We start from the raw sequence: 19,969 nt of genomic DNA, 5'->3' as shown, positions 1-19,969 counted from the left end.
ATAAAAAATAAAGTTAGTTTTTAAAAAAATATTTTTTTATTTTTATTGTAAGAACATGTTAGCAACAACAGCACCAAACTCGTTAGTCATGAACCCAACTTCAATGTTAGTAGAGATGAAAAGCTTCATTCCTTCTTCATATACTTTCGAAACAGAAATCCAGAAGATAAAGCAAGAACTTCTCCAAGGAGATTTAGATTGCACTGCAAAAGATGAAACAGATGAAGAATATCTTTATGAAATGCAGGATATTATTGACCATCTACCTAAACTTCCTGAAATCCAACAACAAAAGCTTACTATTCCAGAATTCGATGAAATAGAAGTCAAAGCAACTGACTCAGTAGAAATAAAGAAGTTCATACGAAAGGTTAACTATGAGTTTCTTGGATTTCATTGCAACCACAAAGTCATGGACAAAGATTGCGATATGGTATATAAGAACATCTCTGACATATACAAATCTGGGGAGTTTAAGACCTACGACAACTTTGTTTCGTTAGTTGCTGAATGTGTATGGCAGATAAGAGATAAAGATAGAAGAGGTAAGATATGGAATGAACAGATAAAACCCGCAACTTTTGAGTTAAAGAGAGCAATTGACGCCTTAGTCATACTAGCAGGTAAGGTTTCAGAATATAACGCAAAAATGAACCCACAATGTTCTAAATGTAAAGCAGCAATGAGGAAATATAACTACTCCGTCAAAGAGATAGAACGTATGCGAAACGACTATGCTGACTTAAAGAGGGAGGCAGAGAAACCAGCAGAAGATAAAATGGACATGTTGACATTTCTAAACAAAAACTATCCAACAGCTGACGATTTCCTTCTTTCAGATGTCAAGAAGAAATATAAAGAAACCTTCGGCATTGTTAAAACATTCGATGTACTGACAGAAGAAATAGAAGCTACGAAATTGTTTAGAATTTCACGAATTCACAATGTTTACCATGTAAAACGCTTATAAAATAACTGGGGTAGAAATGAGGTTAGAAAACAGGTTAGATCTAACCTTCTACCCTAAAATATATTTTTATTGAATTCAGCAACAAAATTCTGAGTAAAATGACATATGGAACACATACTTTTTTCAGTAAGGACATATGGGGTAGAAATGAGGTTAGAAAACAGGTTAGATCTAACCTTCTACCCTAAAATATATTTTTGCTGAAAAAAATGACCAAAATTCTGAGTAAAATGGCATAAGATTGCTTCCCTCGGAAAACCGAGAGAAGAGATTCCGTATGAAAATCGTGAAATTTCTCTAGACCGACTTTTACCGGTCTAGCCTAAAACTCATGAAAATCGTGAAAAATAACAGAGTATTTTGACAACTTCAAACAAGCAGAGTAAATGAACCATTTATTTTTATTGACTTTTTACAATTTGAACTTTGTTCGCGTAGATATGAATTCTGAAAGAAGTATGAGGGTCTTGTATGACTTTGTACTTCTCCCATAGTTCATGTCTGTCAAACTTACCTGCCATGGACTCTTTCATAAGTTCCATGAAATCGTCTTCGGACAATCCGGGGAAAAGTACAATGTCAGTAAGTATTCTTTTAACATCCTTACTTAAACTCTTTGCTGTCTGTACACAAATGACAACTGAGATGTTAAAGTGTCTGAGCTTCTTAAGAATTCGACACATGTCTTGTTCTCTGTTCTTTAACAAAGGATGAGAAGCAAAGTCATCTAAGATAAGAAGACATCTATGAGGGTAAGTCTTCCAATCGTAAGATTGCAATTTCTTCGAAATGTATTCTATCTCTTTCTGTTTGTTTCTGAAGTGTTTCTTCTCTAATATTCTCTGCATTTCCTCATTTGGGTCTTTAAACTTAGAATTTATATACTCATTTATAGCATTGTACTTCAAAACTCTTCTTTGGTACTTCTTTATCCAATCTAACAACTCAGTATCCTTTATACATACTAACTTAGACTTTTTATAATATCTTTGAACGAATTGACGGTTTGGTCAAATTGACCAGAAGTACTACAAATGAACTAACTCATAGAATGGGTTCTTCTCATCTAGTTCTTGTTGTTGTGCAGCCATTTTAAGATAAGTGAAAGTCTTACCCGACCCAGGTGGTGCAATTAGACCTGTTATACCATTCTGAGCAAATAGGAACTTGTCATGTATGGGTTTTATCTGAGCATTTTCCAACTTCCTCTTGTTCTTATTTAAAACATTCTCAAATTTTTTTGTCAATGTCAGCAAACTTTTTTTCTAACATATTTTTAGAAAAATTAAAATTTTTATCTTTTAGAAAATGTCTAGCGATTTCGCTATCTATATTCGAGACAAGCTTTTCGACAGCAAAACATCTGTCGACCATAAAATCTTACATAGTGTAAACAAGAAAGGTGAATTTGTTCTAAAGTTCTGTTTCTGGGAATATGACAAGAACCATAAAACATTAAGCAGAGAAGTCTTAAAATTTGTCAATGACAGACTTGTTGACAGAGATGACGCCTCTTGGAAGATGAAGTCCAACAAAACTTCTTAGAATGCAAAGAAGACACATGCGCTGTTCTTGAAGATGAAATAGAAAACAGAATAGAAGAGCTATTAAAGGACAAAGACTTTTACAAAAATATGGTTCGAGAAGTTTGACATAACTCCACCAGAGAAGAAGAAGAAAGAAAAGAAGAGAAAAAGTAGAAGAAGAGAAGAAAGAACCTGAACCAGTTCCAGAGAAAAAGAAATTTGACATGTAAAAATAAAATTTTATTTTTAGAACATTTCTGGGTCAATGTCAATGTTCTCTTCCTCTTTAGGAGCAAACACTGGCTTAGACTCTAAAATCTTTTTACCCAATTTACCTTGAACTTCAACTATCTTAGACTCATAATATTCATAGTCGTCTGCTTTCTTTGGTTCATAAGGTATAACAAGTTTGTATGCTTTGCCTTCTTTAAGGTTTGAGAACCTTCTGTCAAAATTTTTTTGACTGCTAACAAACCTTCTATGTCTAAGTCTTCAAATTTCGCACCATTTTTAGTCACAATAGCAAACTTAACTGGTTCGATGTTCCAAACTTTGCTGAATGAGACTTTTCAAAATGGTAGAAGTAAACATTCAAATATGTGAATGGGTCTAGTTCTTCTTTAAGTCCTGACATGTACTTGTTTACTGAGATGAATTTCGTCATCTTTTCTATCGGATAAAAAAATATTTTTTTTAAAATTTACTCAGAAAAATTTTTCTTTGTATATACACCATTCTGTACGTCTAAAAGACTTTTGACATTTGCCAAGAATGTTCGTTTAGACGCTGTCATATAACCATATTCTTGACAATATTGTTTATACGAATCGTACAATGACCTTTCATCTAAACACTCAAAGTCAGTTTCATCTATGAACAGTTCATATACACTCTTGTTTGCTTCTAACAATGTTTGTCTCTCTTCGGTATGTGGAATTTGTCTTGGATTGAACTTTGAAATATCTAATGTCATGAAATATGAGAACAAGTGGTTGTAAAAGTCAGATGTCAAAGTTTCTGCTAAGTCGTCAAAATATTCTGTATCTTGCATATGAGAATCTGACGTTCTGACAACTACATATCTTCTGTCAGAACTTTCTAACTTCATCGGAACAGCATTGTTTGAAACCATGATGAAATTTGCAACATTTTCACAAACTCTTTGGTCTTTATATTTTCTTTCAACAACTCCAACTTTGTCTGTTATAAGACTCTTCAAAGCATCTGAGTTCAAAACTTTTGTTGTATCTATACTTTGAAGTTCGTTACATACTATAAGTTTCATATTCTCTATTGAAGAGTTAAATTTACCGCAGATGTTTTCTAAGTTTGTCATATTCGGGTTCGAATAGCCTTCTAACAGTTTGCATAAAATATCTGTAAAGAAAGTGTTCTTACCAGTTCCTTGTTTTCCAATTATAATGAGAGCAGTTTCATTTTTAGCACTTGGATGTTGTAAGATGTTTGCAAACCAACATAAGATATACTCATAGACTCTTTCGTTTCCATTGCATATAATTTCTTTGACATGGTCTAACCAAGCTTCTATAATATTTTCTTTCCATTCTACTTGTTCATATTTATATCCAGTGAAGATAGAATAGAAGTTTGGAGAAGGTGTATAGAACTTTATACCGAACTGAAAAATCTTCTAACTTTGACAATAAGATATCCCAAGCATCTAACATCTTCATGCCAACTTGTACGACTTTTATTTTCTTAAGTTTCTGTCTACATTCTTGTTCTGAAACTATTGTCGCTTTAGGTTTGTTAAAGACAACATCCCATTCTTTCATGACATAACATTCTGGGGCAGAGTCACATAAATGACTAAACGTTTCAAATTCTCGACTGCTTTGTTATAGTCTCGAAATGGACACATATTTCTGAACGCTTGGAAGTCATAAAAATCTGAAACATCTATTCTGTACATTTTTATAAAAATAAAAAAAATATTTTTTTTATTCTTGACTTTGTTGTTGCATTTGTTGCATTTGTTGTTCTTGAGCTATTTGTTGTTGAAGTTGTTCTTGTAATACAATACTTTCACCAGTTGCATCTTCCAATTCGAAACTTTCTGCCGTCATTGACAAATACATAGGACATAAAAGTTTTACAGGAACAAAGTTTGCGTCAACTAAGTTAACGTTATACTTGCTAAAGTGTTTGAGTTCACTAAGGTTGAAAATTCTGCATTCGAATGAACAATAGGCAAACCAGCAGAGAAAGTGTTGTTTATACGCATAAGTATCTTTTGGTCATAATAGTTTCTGTCGACATTCGAATAACACTTTGAACCTAAGTTTGAAACAATATATAAGATTGGTGTGCTTAATGTCAATGGAATAGACATTCCTTGTATGACACCTTTTCCTGTTATAGGAAACTGTTGGTAGTAAAAACCAGATATAAGTTTTGTATTATAGCTCATATCGTTTATACTAAACTCAGTCGGACATCCAAACATAATGAAACCTGCTCTAGTTGCAGCACATGTTACATCCGTCCTTAAAGTATTAAATAAGTCAACAAAACCTGTTGGTGGTATATCTGAGTAAGTATCTTCAAAGGAGTATTTTTTACCATTCACAACAACAAAGTCTTCTGGTGTCAAAAGAGCAAAACAGGCTTTAGTCGTCATTGTGTTTAAGGTTAGTTTACAATATCGTCCTTGAGGACTTTGTAAGTTTGTTGTTATAGAATTATATGACTCAGGGTTTTTAGTCGTAATAGTATAAACCACTATGTCTTCTGCCATTTACTTAGCAAGTAAATTTTAATGAAATGTTGTGGTCGTCAAATATTTTTATGACGTCTGGGAAACTATATTTTAAGTTCAACGTTTCACCTCCTTTCATAACGTATATCTTGTCAATGACATTATATGAAACACCACAGCAAGCAATGTCGGGTTCTATTTCTTTGATGTTTATATCGTCTGCCTCTGTCAAAAGTTTCAATAGTTCTTTCAAAACTTCATGAGGTGCGATGACATATGAGTTCACTTTTACAGGGTTGTGTTCGACCAAGTTTAACATTATACCTAAAGCTTGACAAATCTTCTCCTGAGTTTTAAGTTTGTCTTTAAGTTGTTGGTAGTCGTTTCGAATATCTGCAACAGAACTTAAGTCTCTGCTAACTTCAGGGTATGTTGGTTGTTCTTTTACAGGAACTATTGTTATACCATCTTCGTCTTCGTATGGTTTCCCCACTTCAACATCTCTTTCTTTGACATTGACAACAACACTTTGACTGTTTGTTTGAGTTGGTGAATTTAACTTCACATCTGCCATCGCCATTAAACCTTTTGAAACACTTACGCTTCTATTTTTCGGAAATGACATTTTACTTAGAATAAAAAGATGGACGTATTTGAGTATCTCTTCGAATTGAAGCAAAACAAAGTTTACACACACAAACAATACAAGTTCATTGACAGAATAGTTCTTTATACAAACAATGGAAAATGTTATAGAATAGCAGTCTTTGCTGAACCAAAATATTTTCATAAAGCAAAGAAAGTTGGTATAACTGAAATGGTGAAAGTTCTTGAAGCAGACAAAAATATAACAACAAAACTGACCGATATTTCTAAAGGTAAGTTTATAATACAATTTATGTCAAAACTGGCGTACTGTCAATATTTGACGGAGAGAAGTCAGTTCAAGAACAACTTACTGACCTGCTGCCAAAATCTGCTCGATGGAAGCTGTCGTTATGCCAATCTGAGGAGCCCAGCAGGTTTCATCGAACGAATCTTCAAAAGAGCATCTTCCGTGAAAAGTGCTATTGGTTTTGTAAACTTCTTTGCTTCAATTCATCTGGACCGTCTCTGTCACCAGTATATTGTATTTGAACTGTACCAACAGTTGAAATACCACCCATAAAGTCTTCTGAGTCAGCAAATGGAATGCCAAGCCAAAAGTTTGAACGGTCTCCATTTGTATATTGAGTTTTTTGACCTCCTGTATGAGTCCATACTTTCACATATGGCATAATAGAACTTTGCATTTCAGGGTTAATGGTTGTTGTGAAGTTGTTGTTAAAGTTCATAGCATCTAATGTCAAGTTGTATGACCTCATATCCTCAACTGTAGAATATTCTTCTCTTGGATAATATTTGCCATCTATGTTTATATGATATTTAATACCAGGGTTGTAGAAACAAGAATAGTCATTTATAGTTCGTCTGAACAGTACAAACATAGTATCTGCATGTTTCATTGCAGTTGTTAAAGCAATATCTGTTCTTGCACCTGGGTCAGCACTTTGGTTTCCAACTTCACCTGCAAAGTCTTTGACAGATATTTGGTGTATAGGGAACATAAGTGGAACTGCAATATATTTGGCAGCTAAAGCATTTGAAATATCTGGGTCCAACATATAGACTGCAAGTCTGCTTTCTATTCTCTTGCATTCAAATTTTCGCATGTGAACTTAACTGGGTCCCAAGCATCTCCAGCAGCATTGAAATAATAGTTTACTTCAGTGTTGAGGTTTGAGAAACCAAAGTCTAAGTCAACTTTGTTTTTGCAAAAGTCGGCGAATGACATTTTATTTGTTCCCACTACTTCTGTAAGAGTGAATGGGTCTTGTGTTGGTGCAATGACTAAGTTATTTTTGCTTGGAGTAAGTTCGATAGAAATTTTTCCTGCCCAGTTTGGCAAGTATCTTAAAAACCTGAAGATGAGGAAAGATGACAAAGGAACTCTAAGTTTCAGTTTTACTTTGGTTACTGCTGCTGCAGTTGTCCAGAAAGGTTAACATAAACTCCTGGAACGTTAGGGTCAAGTCTTCTTATTTTCTCAATAGTTGCATACTGGTCTGTTTGTTCTCTAGCTTGTGGTTGTACTGAGTTTCTCAAAGCGAACCATTCATAGTTTGCCCATGTTACTGTTTGAACTAAGTCAGAGTTAGAATATATCTTATATCCCATGAAAACTTCTGGAGCATATTGGTATCCGACATAGAAAATTCCATTGCAACCTTTCTTGTCAGACAACTTGGCAGAAGGTTTTATTTCAATGTCTTGTTCCGTATAAGAAAGAGTTGTCAATAGAAATATATGAAACCTGTCGCAAGCAATATCTACTGTTGTTGAAGAACCTTCTCCAAACTCACCTACGTTTCCATAAGAAACAGCAGTTGTATATTCGTAAGTTCCAGGAACTATTTCTGACCTTCTAATGGCATTGTCGCATTCGTTATACCATTCGGAAACATTTCCATTCATAGCATCCAAAACTGTTGGCGTTATATTCTGAGCGGCGTACATTTCATATGAGTAAAAATATAGAATAGTTGGATTTATATGTCATAATAGAACCCACTGGACCAAGCTTTACTTTCTTCCTGACTGAGTTTTTAACTCTTCTTTTTCCTTCATTGCACTACTTTCACTTTGTTCTTCACTACTTTCCTTTGTTCTACTCTTCTCTTCTTCTGGTGTCGCTTTTGGTAACTTGCCCTCTGCTTTAAGTTGTTGCATTTTGCTCATGTTCACCTAGTATGTTGTAAATTTCCCATGTCCTTTTTGCCTTTGGGCTCTGGTCGCCCATCTCAGGTAACCTATATCCTAGAAAGAGTTTTGTCATAGTTTGTATTTGAGTCTTCGCGTATTGTTTGCATGACTCTTTCCTGAGTTTCCGGTTCAAGCTCTTCAAACAGTGCCTGTCCATATGGAATATGCTCGTTTCCAAATATATGTTTTTGTAGCCATTCTGGTTTTCTTTCCATGTTACCAACTATATCTTTTGTGAATGGGAAAGCTTTATACCCAATCTTTCAGTCTTGCGTCGTTTATTTCTGTAGTTGGTTTTATTTTGTCAAGGAACATGTTTTTCAATACTAACATTTCATTTGGTACTGTCCATTTGAGTTTTTCTTAAATATTCATCCCTTCTCATTTCATTGTCTGCAAAGTAAGTTTTTATGACATTTTGCAAACTTTCATTTGCAAGGTCATGTACAATAGGTTCTCTTCTTCTGTCTCCCTAACTTTCTTTCTAAACTCTTCACCAAATATACCATCTTTATGGTTCTGTGTAGTTCTTTGAGATAAATGTTCTAGAACGTCAGGTGTTATATTTCCATCAGCCATGTTCATTTCATACTGGTCCAAAATATCTGCATGTTTCATATCTTTCAATGGCATTAAAGCCGCGCTTAAAATACCAGCTATATCTGGTTCACCATTGACTTCCATTGCGTCTACAACTTCTTGGAATTGAGGTTGTAAGTTTATGAACCACCTATCCGGGTTAGCTTTATGACCCCATCTCATTGTAGTTCCATCGTCTGCAGAAACAAAAGTAGGTTTGTTTCCATCTTGGTTAGGTTCTGAATGAACTTTAAACAATGTTTCATTTCTATATGTTTTCTTGAAATTTAACCTTTTATTTTCACCGAGTTCATCCGAAGATTGAACGTTAAATGCTCGTAAGTAAAAAGGGTTGTTGTATTTGTGTACATTTTCTTTCAGTGCTTCCATTCTATGCTGAATATTTTCATCTGTGTTGGAGTCTTTTGTATGTCGGCAAACATTTTCGATATTCTTTCTACTATGTCAGCCGAATTTTTTTTAGACTCTTGGAAATATTCCATATTCTCCGCATACTCTTGTTGAGGGTCAAGATTTTTCGGCTGTTCCAAATCTTCATCTAGTTCTGTGAGGTTAGTTTCCAAAGGAGGGACTTGTTTTCGTTTCCTTCAGGCTCTTCTAGCTGTTGTTGCTGAAACTATTTCTTCCATGTCTGGTTGTATCTGAACTAGTTCTTCCTGTGGAGTTTTCTTGTACCTCATCTGCTGGCATTTCATATATTCCGAGACCGTTTTCAACAATTTCCCTATCTACGTCATCCGCATTCATAAGCTTTTGTTCTTTCGTTCCGTCTCTATTTTTTTACGCGTTTCATGACGAAAGTTGAATTGTCATTTAGCTCTGACATCAAATATCTCGGAGTAAATTCATCCATGTCAATTTGGATGATATGCTAATAATCATATCCTTTGCGAGCTTGTTATTTCCAGTTTGAAAATTATAAGTTGCCAGTTTGGCTGCTGAACCATAAAGCTAGAATTAGGTTCGGGTCAGTATTTCCTTCCTTGAACTTTCTAATAGCTTCTTTATATCTGTTCACTACAAGTCAAGAGTATCTGGGTAACCATAATTTTCCTTAAGCATTTTAAGAATTCTTGGTTTCCTTGTTCTCTACTTCTTTTTAATGTCCTTGCTCTGGTGTGGTTGTTGCTGTGCAGTGTTTTGAACTGTTGGTTGTGGTGCAGTGTTTTGAACTGGTTGGTTGTGGTGCAGTGTTTTCAACTGTTGGTTGTGGTGCAGTGTTTTGAACTGTTGGTTGTGGTGCAGTGTTTTGAACTGTTGGTTGTGTGTTGGTTGTTGTGTTGGTTTTTGCATGCCTGTGTCTGTGTCCATGTGACGATGGAAATGTTTTAGGTAGTCCTGGTGGCAGGGTGCTTCTCTTGGAGGGTTTGTGGTATATAAGTTCCACCAGCTGGCACATATGTTCATCTGCAGCATAATGTCCTACCTGACTTTTCGTTCTTAAGAACGCATTTACTAGGTCTGTTTTGGTCTGTTGTAACTCTTTTTCTTGACTTTCACAAACAGTTTGCTCAAACGGCGTCATAGGCACTTTGAAACTGCCTGTCTCGTTGCTGCATCTGTTATTTTCGTCATAATTTTGTGCTACTTCTCTTAACTCGTTGTCGAAACCTTCAGACTTCAGTTTCATTTCCAGATGAGAAGTCGTTCACTAGTTTCACCTTACTATGAAGAGCTTCGAAAGGCGTCTTAAAAGTCGGCATTCATTAAAGCTTCATTTGAACTGTCTTCATACCGCTTGTATTTTGTCCTTATTGACCCAATAAGTTGGGCTGTCCTTTTGGCGTTGGCTTGGGCACTAACCAGTCATATTTAGCTTTTATATATTCTGCGCTTTTCATTGCCTTTTGCATGGCTGCGTTCGTTATTTTTACTTTTTGTGCTAAGTTTTCATACTGTACGGTTTGTTTTGCAACTGTAAAAGTTTTTCTGCCTTTACATTTGTTCAACTTCTTTTTTATATCATCTCTATCCATATATTGTCTTCAGGCTTTTTTGATTTTATTTCTCATCTTTCAGTACTTTATATTGAGTAGTATGGTTTTTTCAAATTTTATAACATCTTGTTCCATTTTTTTGCTACTTTCTGCTGCTTTTTCTGACACTTTTTTTCGCATATTCCTCTGTACTTAGTTCTTCAGTTGTTCTTTCTTTCTTTCTTTTTCTCTACGTTTAACTCATTGAGTTTCTTTGTGTGTCTGTCATATTCTAGTTCTTTTCGTTTTCACTTATTTGTTTCTTGTATGTCTATGTTTGACTTTTTGACATCTGTTATTTGATTTTTGAGTGAACTCAAATTCATTTGACTTTGAGGGTTATAAGCTGTTCCGTCGTGCAGCTCCACATAGCCTGCCATTTTTCGCTAAAAGTGCCGCTCTTTAAACTCCACTCTGTGCACCAATAACTCGGCTTTAAAAGCATAGGGTTGCTTGACATTTGTTGCAACATAGTGGGGTCATTCATCATTTGTTTGTTGCAACTGTTGTTGTGGTGTCAGTTTTACTATTGGATGTTTCAATGCTCCCTTCCTCTTACGTATATTCTTACGTAGCTTACGTGGCATTTTAAGTGAGTTAAAAAACGGTTTTTTGAACAGATGTTTTATTGACACTTTTTGTTCAGCACAAAAAAACCTACTCGGTCAAAGTGTTGTCAGTTTTGTAAAATAACCGTCCTATCTCATTCTATAAGGGGGAAAGGCTTCTCAAAGTATACTTCCTTGGAACGCCCGTAACTTTTCTGTAGCGACGATAGACCCTTACTTGTCCGACAAAAGTTATACTATTTTGAGTGCTCTACAAAAAAAGTCACGGCTGGTCGGCTGGGGTTCGGTCCTCCTCTTGGGTCTTGGGCAAAATTTCTTAGGGGCTAGAAGGGGCGCAGCCCCTGGAAGCCCCACTACCTTTTTTTTTTTTTTTTTTTTTTTTTTTTTGGATTCATGCCAGATCTTAGATTTGATTAGCACCATTCTGATAAATGTTGATAATATTGAATCAGAAGTTTTGATTCAACAAATGTTGGTGGGTCCATTATATTTCTATATGAATCCTAGAAATATTCGTTTCTCTTGTAAGTCTATTTTAATCAATATAATGTTTCATGATTTTATCCATTCATCACCAAACTTATGCAGATATCACTAAATCTAATCTAATAGAAAATGAATTATATCATTCCTAATAACTCCTTATAAAATATAGCTAAAATCTTGCAGGCATGTTATGTAATTCAATGTAAGAATTATTGATAGGGGAAAATCATATAACTAATTTGAATAACATAAAATAAGAACCAAATTTATGAGGTTAGAAAAGTTGTGCACTCTAAATAAATAACTCTTGTTTATCCAATGAAATTTTTATCAATTATGGAATTCTTGTTAATATGATCCATTAATATGATGAATTTATGATAATCAACCTATGTCTAAATAAATGCACTTGATGGAATCATTATTACAGGAAATACTGTGTGGTTAAAAAAATTGTTGTTGCGGATAACGACCTAATGATTAAATTTATATTTGTTATAGAAATGGAGTTTGGATTTAAGTCTCATTAAGCGATGCATAAAATACTAAACAACAGATGAATTCGTTTGTGTCATCATTCCTTTAATTGTTTATTTGCGATGACAAGAACTATGATGTTAATGTTTATTTCTTTGGATGCTAGAAAGAAATTTAAGTAATATCAGTGTATATTTTTTTATTAAAGATATAGCCTGAGTAATTTTTATACACAACATTTTATGTTTTAAAATTTTAAAATGATTTGCAGGTTTTTTATCGTCAAAAAAATAGTTTTGAAAGGATAAAAATTCAAGAAAGTAAAATTATATCTTTGAAAATCGGATAATAAAAAAAAATAAATTAGAAGGTTATGAAATCAATCTAGTGAACCGCAAAAATATATGTATTCATTATAAATAGTCATTTGTTGATAGATTTACTTCAAAAAACGCGTTTTTATTAGTTAGGAGATCTTATATGCTCCAAAAACATCCAATAATTTCTCAATGTTTTTTTGGATTATGGCTGCAAGTATTGTATATTAACCTATGCGTAATCATATAAACGTTGGATGAATTTTGATTACATTTCAACCAGAATTAAGCATTTTGATTGGAATCTAAGATATTTTCTTAAAACAAAGATAAAAACTAATAGTAATACAAAATCAATAAATGGTATTAAATACATTCAGAAGAATGTCATTGTTTCTTGAGACATCGCTTGAGGAACCATGGAAACAGGGAATCCTCCATTACTAGCTGCATGTCTACTATGCTTCAAAGCACTTAGAGAAGTGCTTGAGAATCTATGATTAGCGGTGAATTGGATAACTTAATACTTATAGATTATTTCTCTTTAATTCACCGCTTGATACAAATTTTTTGTCACGCATGGCAGTGTAACCACCATGGCACAATTCTTTGCATTCTGTATAAAATCGATTATAGCCTCCTTCGAGGAGGAAATATATGGTAAAGAAAGTTTTGGATATTCGTTGACTTTCCTATCATATTCACGGAATAGGTTAAGAAATCTGGGTCCGCGATCCTGTGAAAATTCGCAAAGATTATAAAAGTTACAACACCAATGGTGTTTCGAAATTTATGTATTTATTCAAGCTAGATTAAATAAACCGGCTAGGGCTGTTCAATCATTTTTGTGTGCTGACTACCTATGTGTCCGCCATTATGTTCATATGCAAAACGACAATCAATAATTAACAAGTGATCAAAAAGGTAATGTTCTGGATGCTCTATCATAAATTTTAATTCCTTGCACTTGATTTTCTTAGGAAGTACATCTTTTGTATTAGTGTTCCAAGGGAAACACCAGATCATGGCGTACCGGATAGAATAATAGCCTGGTGTAGCCACGATGTGGATAGGGTAAGTATCTCGAGCATCGATGGCCATACTTCGTGGAGTAAAAGTGCCACGTGCTGATCGAGGCCCACCGTCCCACAAACCTCACTATAACGCGCATACAATGGTGCTTTCGGTACTATCTATAACACATACTTACATTTCTTCTCATGCTATCACGTCCACTGTCACCACACGTAACCTAACTGACAGATCAATAGCTCGCCCCCAATCATTATTTCACGTCTACGTGAAATATCTGACCCAATTTCGTGACACTCTAAACTGTAGAATCTCAAATGCATACGTGCAACTAACACAATCGTCCCAGACAAAGGATTAAGTGTCGTCATCTCCGACGGTGTAATAAACAACAATCTTCTCATCGGAGACTATTATCAGTTAAAGCTTCCTGTCAGCAGTAAGCAACACGATCACTAGTACCATACTTCGCACAACGGAACAATACAGTCACACGCGAAACATTCAATCATCAACATCACCTGGAGGCGAATCGTATCGTTCTGCTCCTTCCACACAACAGTAACTCGCCCGATCAGACTTAATCACTTTTCAACTAGCACCATTAACCTAAAACGGGAAGCATCTTTAATATCATCGTCAAAATCAAGAAAGTTAGGAATAGGTAAGTTCATGATCGGGAAGGGAAGAGAAGCGGCCATGAACTCAGTGGTGCTTTTATATGATTTTTTTTATTGAGAAGAATAGGTTGAGAATTTTACATAAATATTTGAAAAAGGATTGAAAATTTTAAATACTTTACGTAATTTTTTGTATAGTTTACATAAATCAGAAATAAAAAAGTGTTAACAAATTGTGATTATAATAAAAAGTAATAGTGATGGTGATCATAACTACTGGCGTAAATTAAAATAAAGACTTTTCATTATCCAATTGAAAACACCAGAAAATGAATTTAAATCATAATCATGATTCTTTTTATATGAAATTATGATTGTATAAGTAGATACATAACATTCAGTCGATTTTGATAAGCCTGTTAAATTGGCAATAGAGTTAACTGTTTTAATGAAAAATCCTTACTTTAAAGTACTGAGATTATCTATTGTATTTATATTTAATCTTTTAATGATTAATAAATTGAAGGATCACAAAGTTGAGAGTCTTTCAATTTAAGACGACCAAATTTTTTATCTTTAATATTCATTGTTTTGCTATTAATTGTATAATTATATCATTAAATAAAAAGTTTTATTCTTCCAATCAAAACTGAATTCTACAACAAGCTCATTAGTATCATTTTTGTATTTTGGACCGAGTAAATGGCATTTGATTCTCACTTAATTTCAATTGAATCTCAATTCTTCACAAAATCTATTCTCTCAAAAGCTCTATTCAAATTCCCAATAATGATAATATTACAATATTACTCTAGCTATACTAAATTATATTGAAAGATTTTTGCTTTCAATTCTATTTTCAAGCTATACTTTTTCTGAAAACAATTTAGTAAATGATAAATGGAGTACTATCTATTAATAATAAACTTTGTTAATTCAAATATCTCCCTTCACAAAACTTCGCAACAACGTAACATTAATTTATTTATATATTTAGCAATTCTAATCATTTTTACATACTTCAATTTTTTCTATGGGTTAGTTTTTAACATTTCATTATCTTCATAATATTTTGAGGTATTGTTCAGATATATCCATTCACCATAATCAATCAAATCTTTTTATACCTTATTATCAAAACTTAAGTTTTCGGTACTTCAGAAAATTCTTTTTCGTTTTCTTTTTATTTCTTATGATCGAATGCTTGAAACTCTTTTTAATAAAAATATCCTTTATTCCATGAGTAATATAAATATTCGATTTGGAATTCCAATTTCTTTAATTGTCATTATTAAATTTCAAATCTTGATAGAATGTTATCTCCAAATTCTTCGTATTCCTGCTTTGTGACGCATAACCATGGAAACTCATCTTTCATTGCTAGAGTTACGCATCCGCGGAAAGCAGCAAATTCATTATCTGCTGAACCATAAAATCTAATATTGCGATATTCTTTGAGCTCCTTTTCCAATCGTTCCTTGAATCCTGGCATGTTTGTCGTTCCTCCACTCAAAACAACATTTTGGAGAACCTTATTTCGATCGTCTTCAGAAAGTGAATTCAAAGAACTTTTGATTGTTTGGATAATTGACTCATCGTCCGAGCCAATTAATTTCGGATTAAATAAAACTTCAGGGGCCTTAATTCTTTCACTTGTGATAAATACTTTTCCGGCATCTCCAACATCAATAATATCACTTTGTGAAAAAGTTTTGATTTCTTCATCGAAATTGGTTGAAACATAGCAGTACTTCCTCTTGATACCTTCTATAGCATATGTAGATGCTCGTGTTGGCGAATCTCCAAAAATTTGTTTCATCAAATTTAAGGAAATTTGGCCGCCTCCGAATTTCATTCTTTTCACAGAGTTCTTGCATGTAACACCATCAAGAACAGCTTGTACTGTGCCTGAGCTTGCTCCAATATCAATGACTAATGAGTTAGGATTGGAACTTGCAACGGAAGCGAAATAACCGCCAGAAGAAGTGAAAATTGCTGATGAATTCAATGTGTTGAAATAAATATCAGCCAATTTTCTTCTTTTTCTTTCTGTTAAGAAAGCTTCTGTACTTATATTCTTGAAGACTTCCTTGTAGAGTGTCATTAAGTCGTCGAAAGATGTAATGTGGCCATCACTGAAAGGAGTTAAGATATCGAAATCATTTCCTGCATTGAAAGCTCTTTCTCCAACAAGGACATCAGAAATTCTTGCGAACGCTTTGAGGAATCCAAAAGCATTACGTGGTTTTGCAATGCATGATGTGACAGCAATTTGAGGAAGCATTGAGTTGGAAAGACCTGTTTGATTTGTCTATTTCCGTTATCGACACAAACTGCAGGTAATTCACCAATTTCTCTCTTTTCTGTCGATACATGTGATGAGTGCTCGGCTCCTTTGACAGTTTCATCTTTAAGACTGGTTGGAGGAGTATTAACTTGTTCTGTTGTTTGTGTGTTATTTTCGGCTTGTTTTTCTTCGGACTCTTTGGAATTTTCAAGTTTCTTTCTTTCTTGTTCTGCCTTGATTCTCTCTTCTTCAGCTTTCTTCTTTTTAGCTTCTTCTTCAGCTTTCTTCTTTCTGGCTTCTTTTTCAGCTTTCTTTCTTGCTTCTTCTTCAGCCTTCTTTCTTGCTTCTTCTTCAGCTTTCTTTCTTTCTTCTTCTTCGGCTTTCTTTATTGCTTCTTCTGCTTTCTTCCTAGCTTCTTCTTCAGCTTTAAGTCTTGCTTCTTCTTCAGCCTTCTTCCTAGCTTCTTCTTCAGCTTTAAGTCTTGCTTCTTCTTCAGCTTTAAGTCTTGCTTCTTCTTCAGCTTTAAGTCTTGCTTCTTCTTCAGCCTTCTTCCTAGCTTCTTCTTCGGCTTTAAGTCTTGCTTCTTCTTCAGCTTTAAGTCTTGCTTCTTCTTCAGCTTTCTTTCTTTCTTCTTCTTCGGCTTTCTTTATTGCTTCTTCTTCTGCTTTAAGTCTTGCTTCTTCTTCAGCCTTCTTCCTAGCTTCTTCTTCAGCTTTAAGTCTTGCTTCTTCTTCAGCTTTGAGTCTTGCTTCTTCTTCAGCCTTCTTCCTAGCTTCTTCTTCAGCTTTGAGTCTTGCTTCTTCTTCAGCTTTAAGTCTTGCTTCTTCTTCAGCTTTCTTTCTTGCCTCTTCTTCATCTACAGAATTGGTATGTGCTTCTTCTGCTTTAGGTTCGTTATTTGAAATTGAATTTTCATTCTCCGAATTTAATGGAAATTCCTTTGTAATTAAATGCAAAAAGATAACAATCTTCTTCAATTCTCCTTGAAATATTTCCTCTTTCGTAATTCTATTTTTGAAGCCCATAATTTTTTTGTCTTCAAGATATTTTAAAGCTGCCTCAAGATTGGGATTTTGAAACTGCAACATTCGCGTATTTACTTTTTTGATTGGTATCGTTTCTCCCGTTATTGCATGAATCATCTTTATTAAGTTAACACCATCCTTGAAAACAGTTTTTAGATCATCAAATTCAACTCCTTCTTTCATTAATATTTGCTTTAGCCATGTTTGAACTTCTTCTGTTTCTTCTGCCGACATAGGAATGTAAAATTTTGTAAAGTTCAGAATTTTTACTAAAGTCTATAGAATCTGAAGACATTCACTAAGCATAACAAATGCTATTTGCTAGGAAATTGTTATTGATTTCAAATTACTTTGTAAATTTCAAAAGAACATTTCTGTTTTGGAAGCATTCATGGAGAATTTTAAAACATGCAATGATTATTAAGTAAACGAACCCCGCTGACTGATATATTTCTCAATTACTAAGGGATTTCTGTTTTTTTTTATTTGTATATTATTATAAACTCTGCATTTCTAATGCTATACATCTCCAAATATTTTAATTGCAGTTTGTGGATATGTGTTAGGCAATTCTTATATCGAATTAAGAATAATTTTTATATCTCTCTCTTCATTGAATATTTTCCTTTTAATTTCTAATTTTTCTATATGATTTAGCAAAATGATAATATAATCATTTTCTTTGATTTAAATGAGATAATATTTATTCAATTTTTCGGAAATAATGAAAAAATTATCTGTCTGTACATGAATTCACTATTCTAGCAATATAACAAACATTTACAAAATTCACAGATTATGAAATCTGTAGGTTGTACAATACATGAAATAAATTTTTGCTTTCAAATTAACTAGAGAATATGAAATCAGCATCATCGAATTCCAAGTAATCTTCTAATTTATTTTTTTCTTCTGCTGGATTATTTGGAGTAGAAACTTTAGGGGTAGTCTGCGATTGCGAGAGAGGGTCAAAGTTGCTATTTGTCACTTTTCCACAAGAATATAATGGGGAAAAAGTTATCATATAGTTGATCTCATTCACTGAAGTGAGAGATGCATGTAGTGTAATTTGATAAACAGTGGGATTGCTGCTCTAAGTCCTAGGTTCGAGACACATTGGCTTCATTTTTCTCTTTTTTATTGACGTAAACTATTCAATTTTTGTGTTCTCAATTCAAATTTCAGAATTTTTTTTGCAGATTTCACGCTACATTCGAAGTTACCTTTTGTAACAACCACCACTGCCTACGAAAGACGAAAGTGTGTCACGATTTCACCCGGAAATCCGACGGTTGTTTAAGAGTATGCACTTTTGTCACCTACTCCTGCGATTGCTTTACCGACACATTTTTAATGGATGATGCATCTGTTTTCTTTAAAGAATTCATTTTTGAACTCATTTTAGCAATTGAATTCCATCTGTTCTTAACATTTGTGTCAGATCTTGATTTAAAATAGCTCGATATCAAAGACCATTTGGAACCATATTCTTTGAATAATTTTCTTAATAAATCATCTTCCTCTCTTGTCCAAGGACCGTTTTCGAGACCAGGACTTAGATGATTTCTAAACCTTTCTCGCACTTGTCGCGGAGTTCGACCAGGTAAATGACTTGCAATATATTTCCAATCTTTCTTTTCTTGCTGGTTTGCCAAGGTGACTATAATTACATCTTCATGAGGAGAAAACATCTTTCTTGGTGGCTTCTGTGAGAAGTAAGTATATTGCATAGGGTATATGAAGTTTGCATTCATCATATTTTTTGCTTATAAAAATTGTGAGGATTTTTTCAATGAGATGAGATTTGTGAGTATTTTTTTGTAAACTTCACAAAGCGAAAATAACAATATTTTGAATAAAAAATGAGTTATTTCTATTGCATATAGCACAAGAAGTAGATATTTCCAGAACCATTCAACTTTTCTGAGAATATTCAGATTTTTTTATATGACTTTTTTGTGCATTTGTTGCATAAATAAATATAGATTGCTATTTCTAATTTTTCTTTGAAAAATTATATAAATATAAAATTTAAGGATTTTAATATTAATAATAATACAAATAAACATATTAATATTTTTAAATTGAATAGTTATTGACATTGAATGCAATTCAATTTCTATTGTTTATATCTTAAAATCAAAAATGCTATGATAAGATGGGCACTTACCATTATTCAATATAAATACATATATGTGAAAATCATTGACCATTTAATTTCATATTCTTTTTTTTTAATAGTATTATGGATAATATCGATACAAAAATTCATTTTGATGGGAGACCGATCAATTGACATAACATCTCTCAAACATTTCTTTCAAAATCTCATCTGTTCACAAAAGAAAATTAATTTGTGAGTGAATTTTGAGATTAAAAATGCTCGGATAATATAATAACTTCTAACATATACATGCTTATGAGCAATTTTATCTTAAACTACTCATGTCAAAAATTTATCGGGAAATACAATAATCTATACTACTATTTCTTGATATATTTTCTTTTTTTGAACCTACAGTTAGTTAACAAAAATGGCCTCATTCAATTTATTTTGAAAGTT

The 19,969-nt window shown here is 33.4% G+C and overlaps 7 protein-coding genes and 3 pseudogenes across 10 annotated transcripts, besides 2 other annotated features; 1 reads left to right on the top strand and 9 right to left on the bottom strand.

Moving 5' to 3' along the window:
• Positions 1-52: 52 nt before the first annotated feature.
• Positions 53-8,836: a mobile genetic element.
• Positions 104-970, top strand: TVAGG3_0371890 (organellar and viral DNA polymerase type B; the record flags this gene model as incomplete). The annotated part of the gene is made up of 1 exon (XM_051231800.1): positions 104-970. One exon carries the CDS (start codon positions 104-106, stop codon positions 968-970), a length of 867 nt encoding a protein of 288 aa, XP_051101530.1.
• Positions 1,372-1,776, bottom strand: TVAGG3_0371880 (protein of unknown function, DUF4106 family; the record flags this gene model as incomplete). Its single annotated transcript, XM_051231799.1, has 1 exon — positions 1,372-1,776. A coding segment is annotated over one exon (405 nt), but the record flags the coding sequence as incomplete, so codon positions are not given.
• TVAGG3_0371870 lies at positions 3,197-4,190 on the bottom strand (annotated as a pseudogene). The gene has a single exon. A coding segment is annotated over exon 1 (994 nt).
• On the bottom strand, positions 5,259-5,795 carry TVAGG3_0371860 (protein of unknown function, DUF4106 family; the record flags this gene model as incomplete). Its single annotated transcript, XM_051231798.1, has 1 exon — positions 5,259-5,795. One exon carries the CDS (start codon positions 5,793-5,795, stop codon positions 5,259-5,261), a length of 537 nt encoding a protein of 178 aa, XP_051101528.1.
• TVAGG3_0371850 lies at positions 6,900-7,771 on the bottom strand (annotated as a pseudogene). The gene has a single exon. A coding segment is annotated over exon 1 (872 nt).
• Positions 7,838-8,090, bottom strand: TVAGG3_0371840 (annotated as a pseudogene). Its single transcript has one exon. A coding segment is annotated over exon 1 (253 nt).
• Positions 8,837-9,706: 870 nt separating the features above from the next.
• TVAGG3_0371820 (uncharacterized protein) lies at positions 9,707-9,928 on the bottom strand (the record flags this gene model as incomplete). Its single annotated transcript, XM_051231797.1, has 1 exon — positions 9,707-9,928. One exon carries the CDS (start codon positions 9,926-9,928, stop codon positions 9,707-9,709), a length of 222 nt encoding a protein of 73 aa, XP_051101527.1.
• A 3,339-nt stretch (positions 9,929-13,267) lies between these two features.
• On the bottom strand, positions 13,268-13,594 carry TVAGG3_0371810 (positive regulation of cell cycle G2/M phase transition; the record flags this gene model as incomplete). The annotated part of the gene is made up of 1 exon (XM_051231796.1): positions 13,268-13,594. The coding sequence occupies one exon, from the start codon at positions 13,592-13,594 to the stop codon at positions 13,268-13,270; it is 327 nt and encodes a 108-aa protein (XP_051101526.1).
• Positions 13,595-15,385: 1,791 nt separating this feature from the next.
• Positions 15,386-16,198, bottom strand: TVAGG3_0371800 (ATP binding; the record flags this gene model as incomplete). The annotated part of the gene is made up of 1 exon (XM_001299652.1): positions 15,386-16,198. One exon carries the CDS (start codon positions 16,196-16,198, stop codon positions 15,386-15,388), a length of 813 nt encoding a protein of 270 aa, XP_001299653.1.
• Positions 16,199-16,239: 41 nt separating this feature from the next.
• On the bottom strand, positions 16,240-17,640 carry TVAGG3_0371790 (protein CBG20215-related family; the record flags this gene model as incomplete). Its single annotated transcript, XM_001299653.1, has 1 exon — positions 16,240-17,640. One exon carries the CDS (start codon positions 17,638-17,640, stop codon positions 16,240-16,242), a length of 1,401 nt encoding a protein of 466 aa, XP_001299654.1.
• A 1,061-nt stretch (positions 17,641-18,701) lies between these two features.
• Positions 18,702-18,731: a mobile genetic element.
• Positions 18,732-19,969: the final 1,238 nt, after the last annotated feature.

The sequence above is a fragment of the Trichomonas vaginalis genome, chromosome V (genome assembly GCF_026262505.1).
Source record: "Trichomonas vaginalis G3 chromosome V, whole genome shotgun sequence".
Lineage (NCBI taxonomy): Eukaryota > Parabasalia > Trichomonadida > Trichomonadidae > Trichomonas > Trichomonas vaginalis.
The sequence above is the reverse complement of the archived record's forward strand: the minus strand, read 5'-3'. Positions and strand labels throughout refer to the sequence as shown.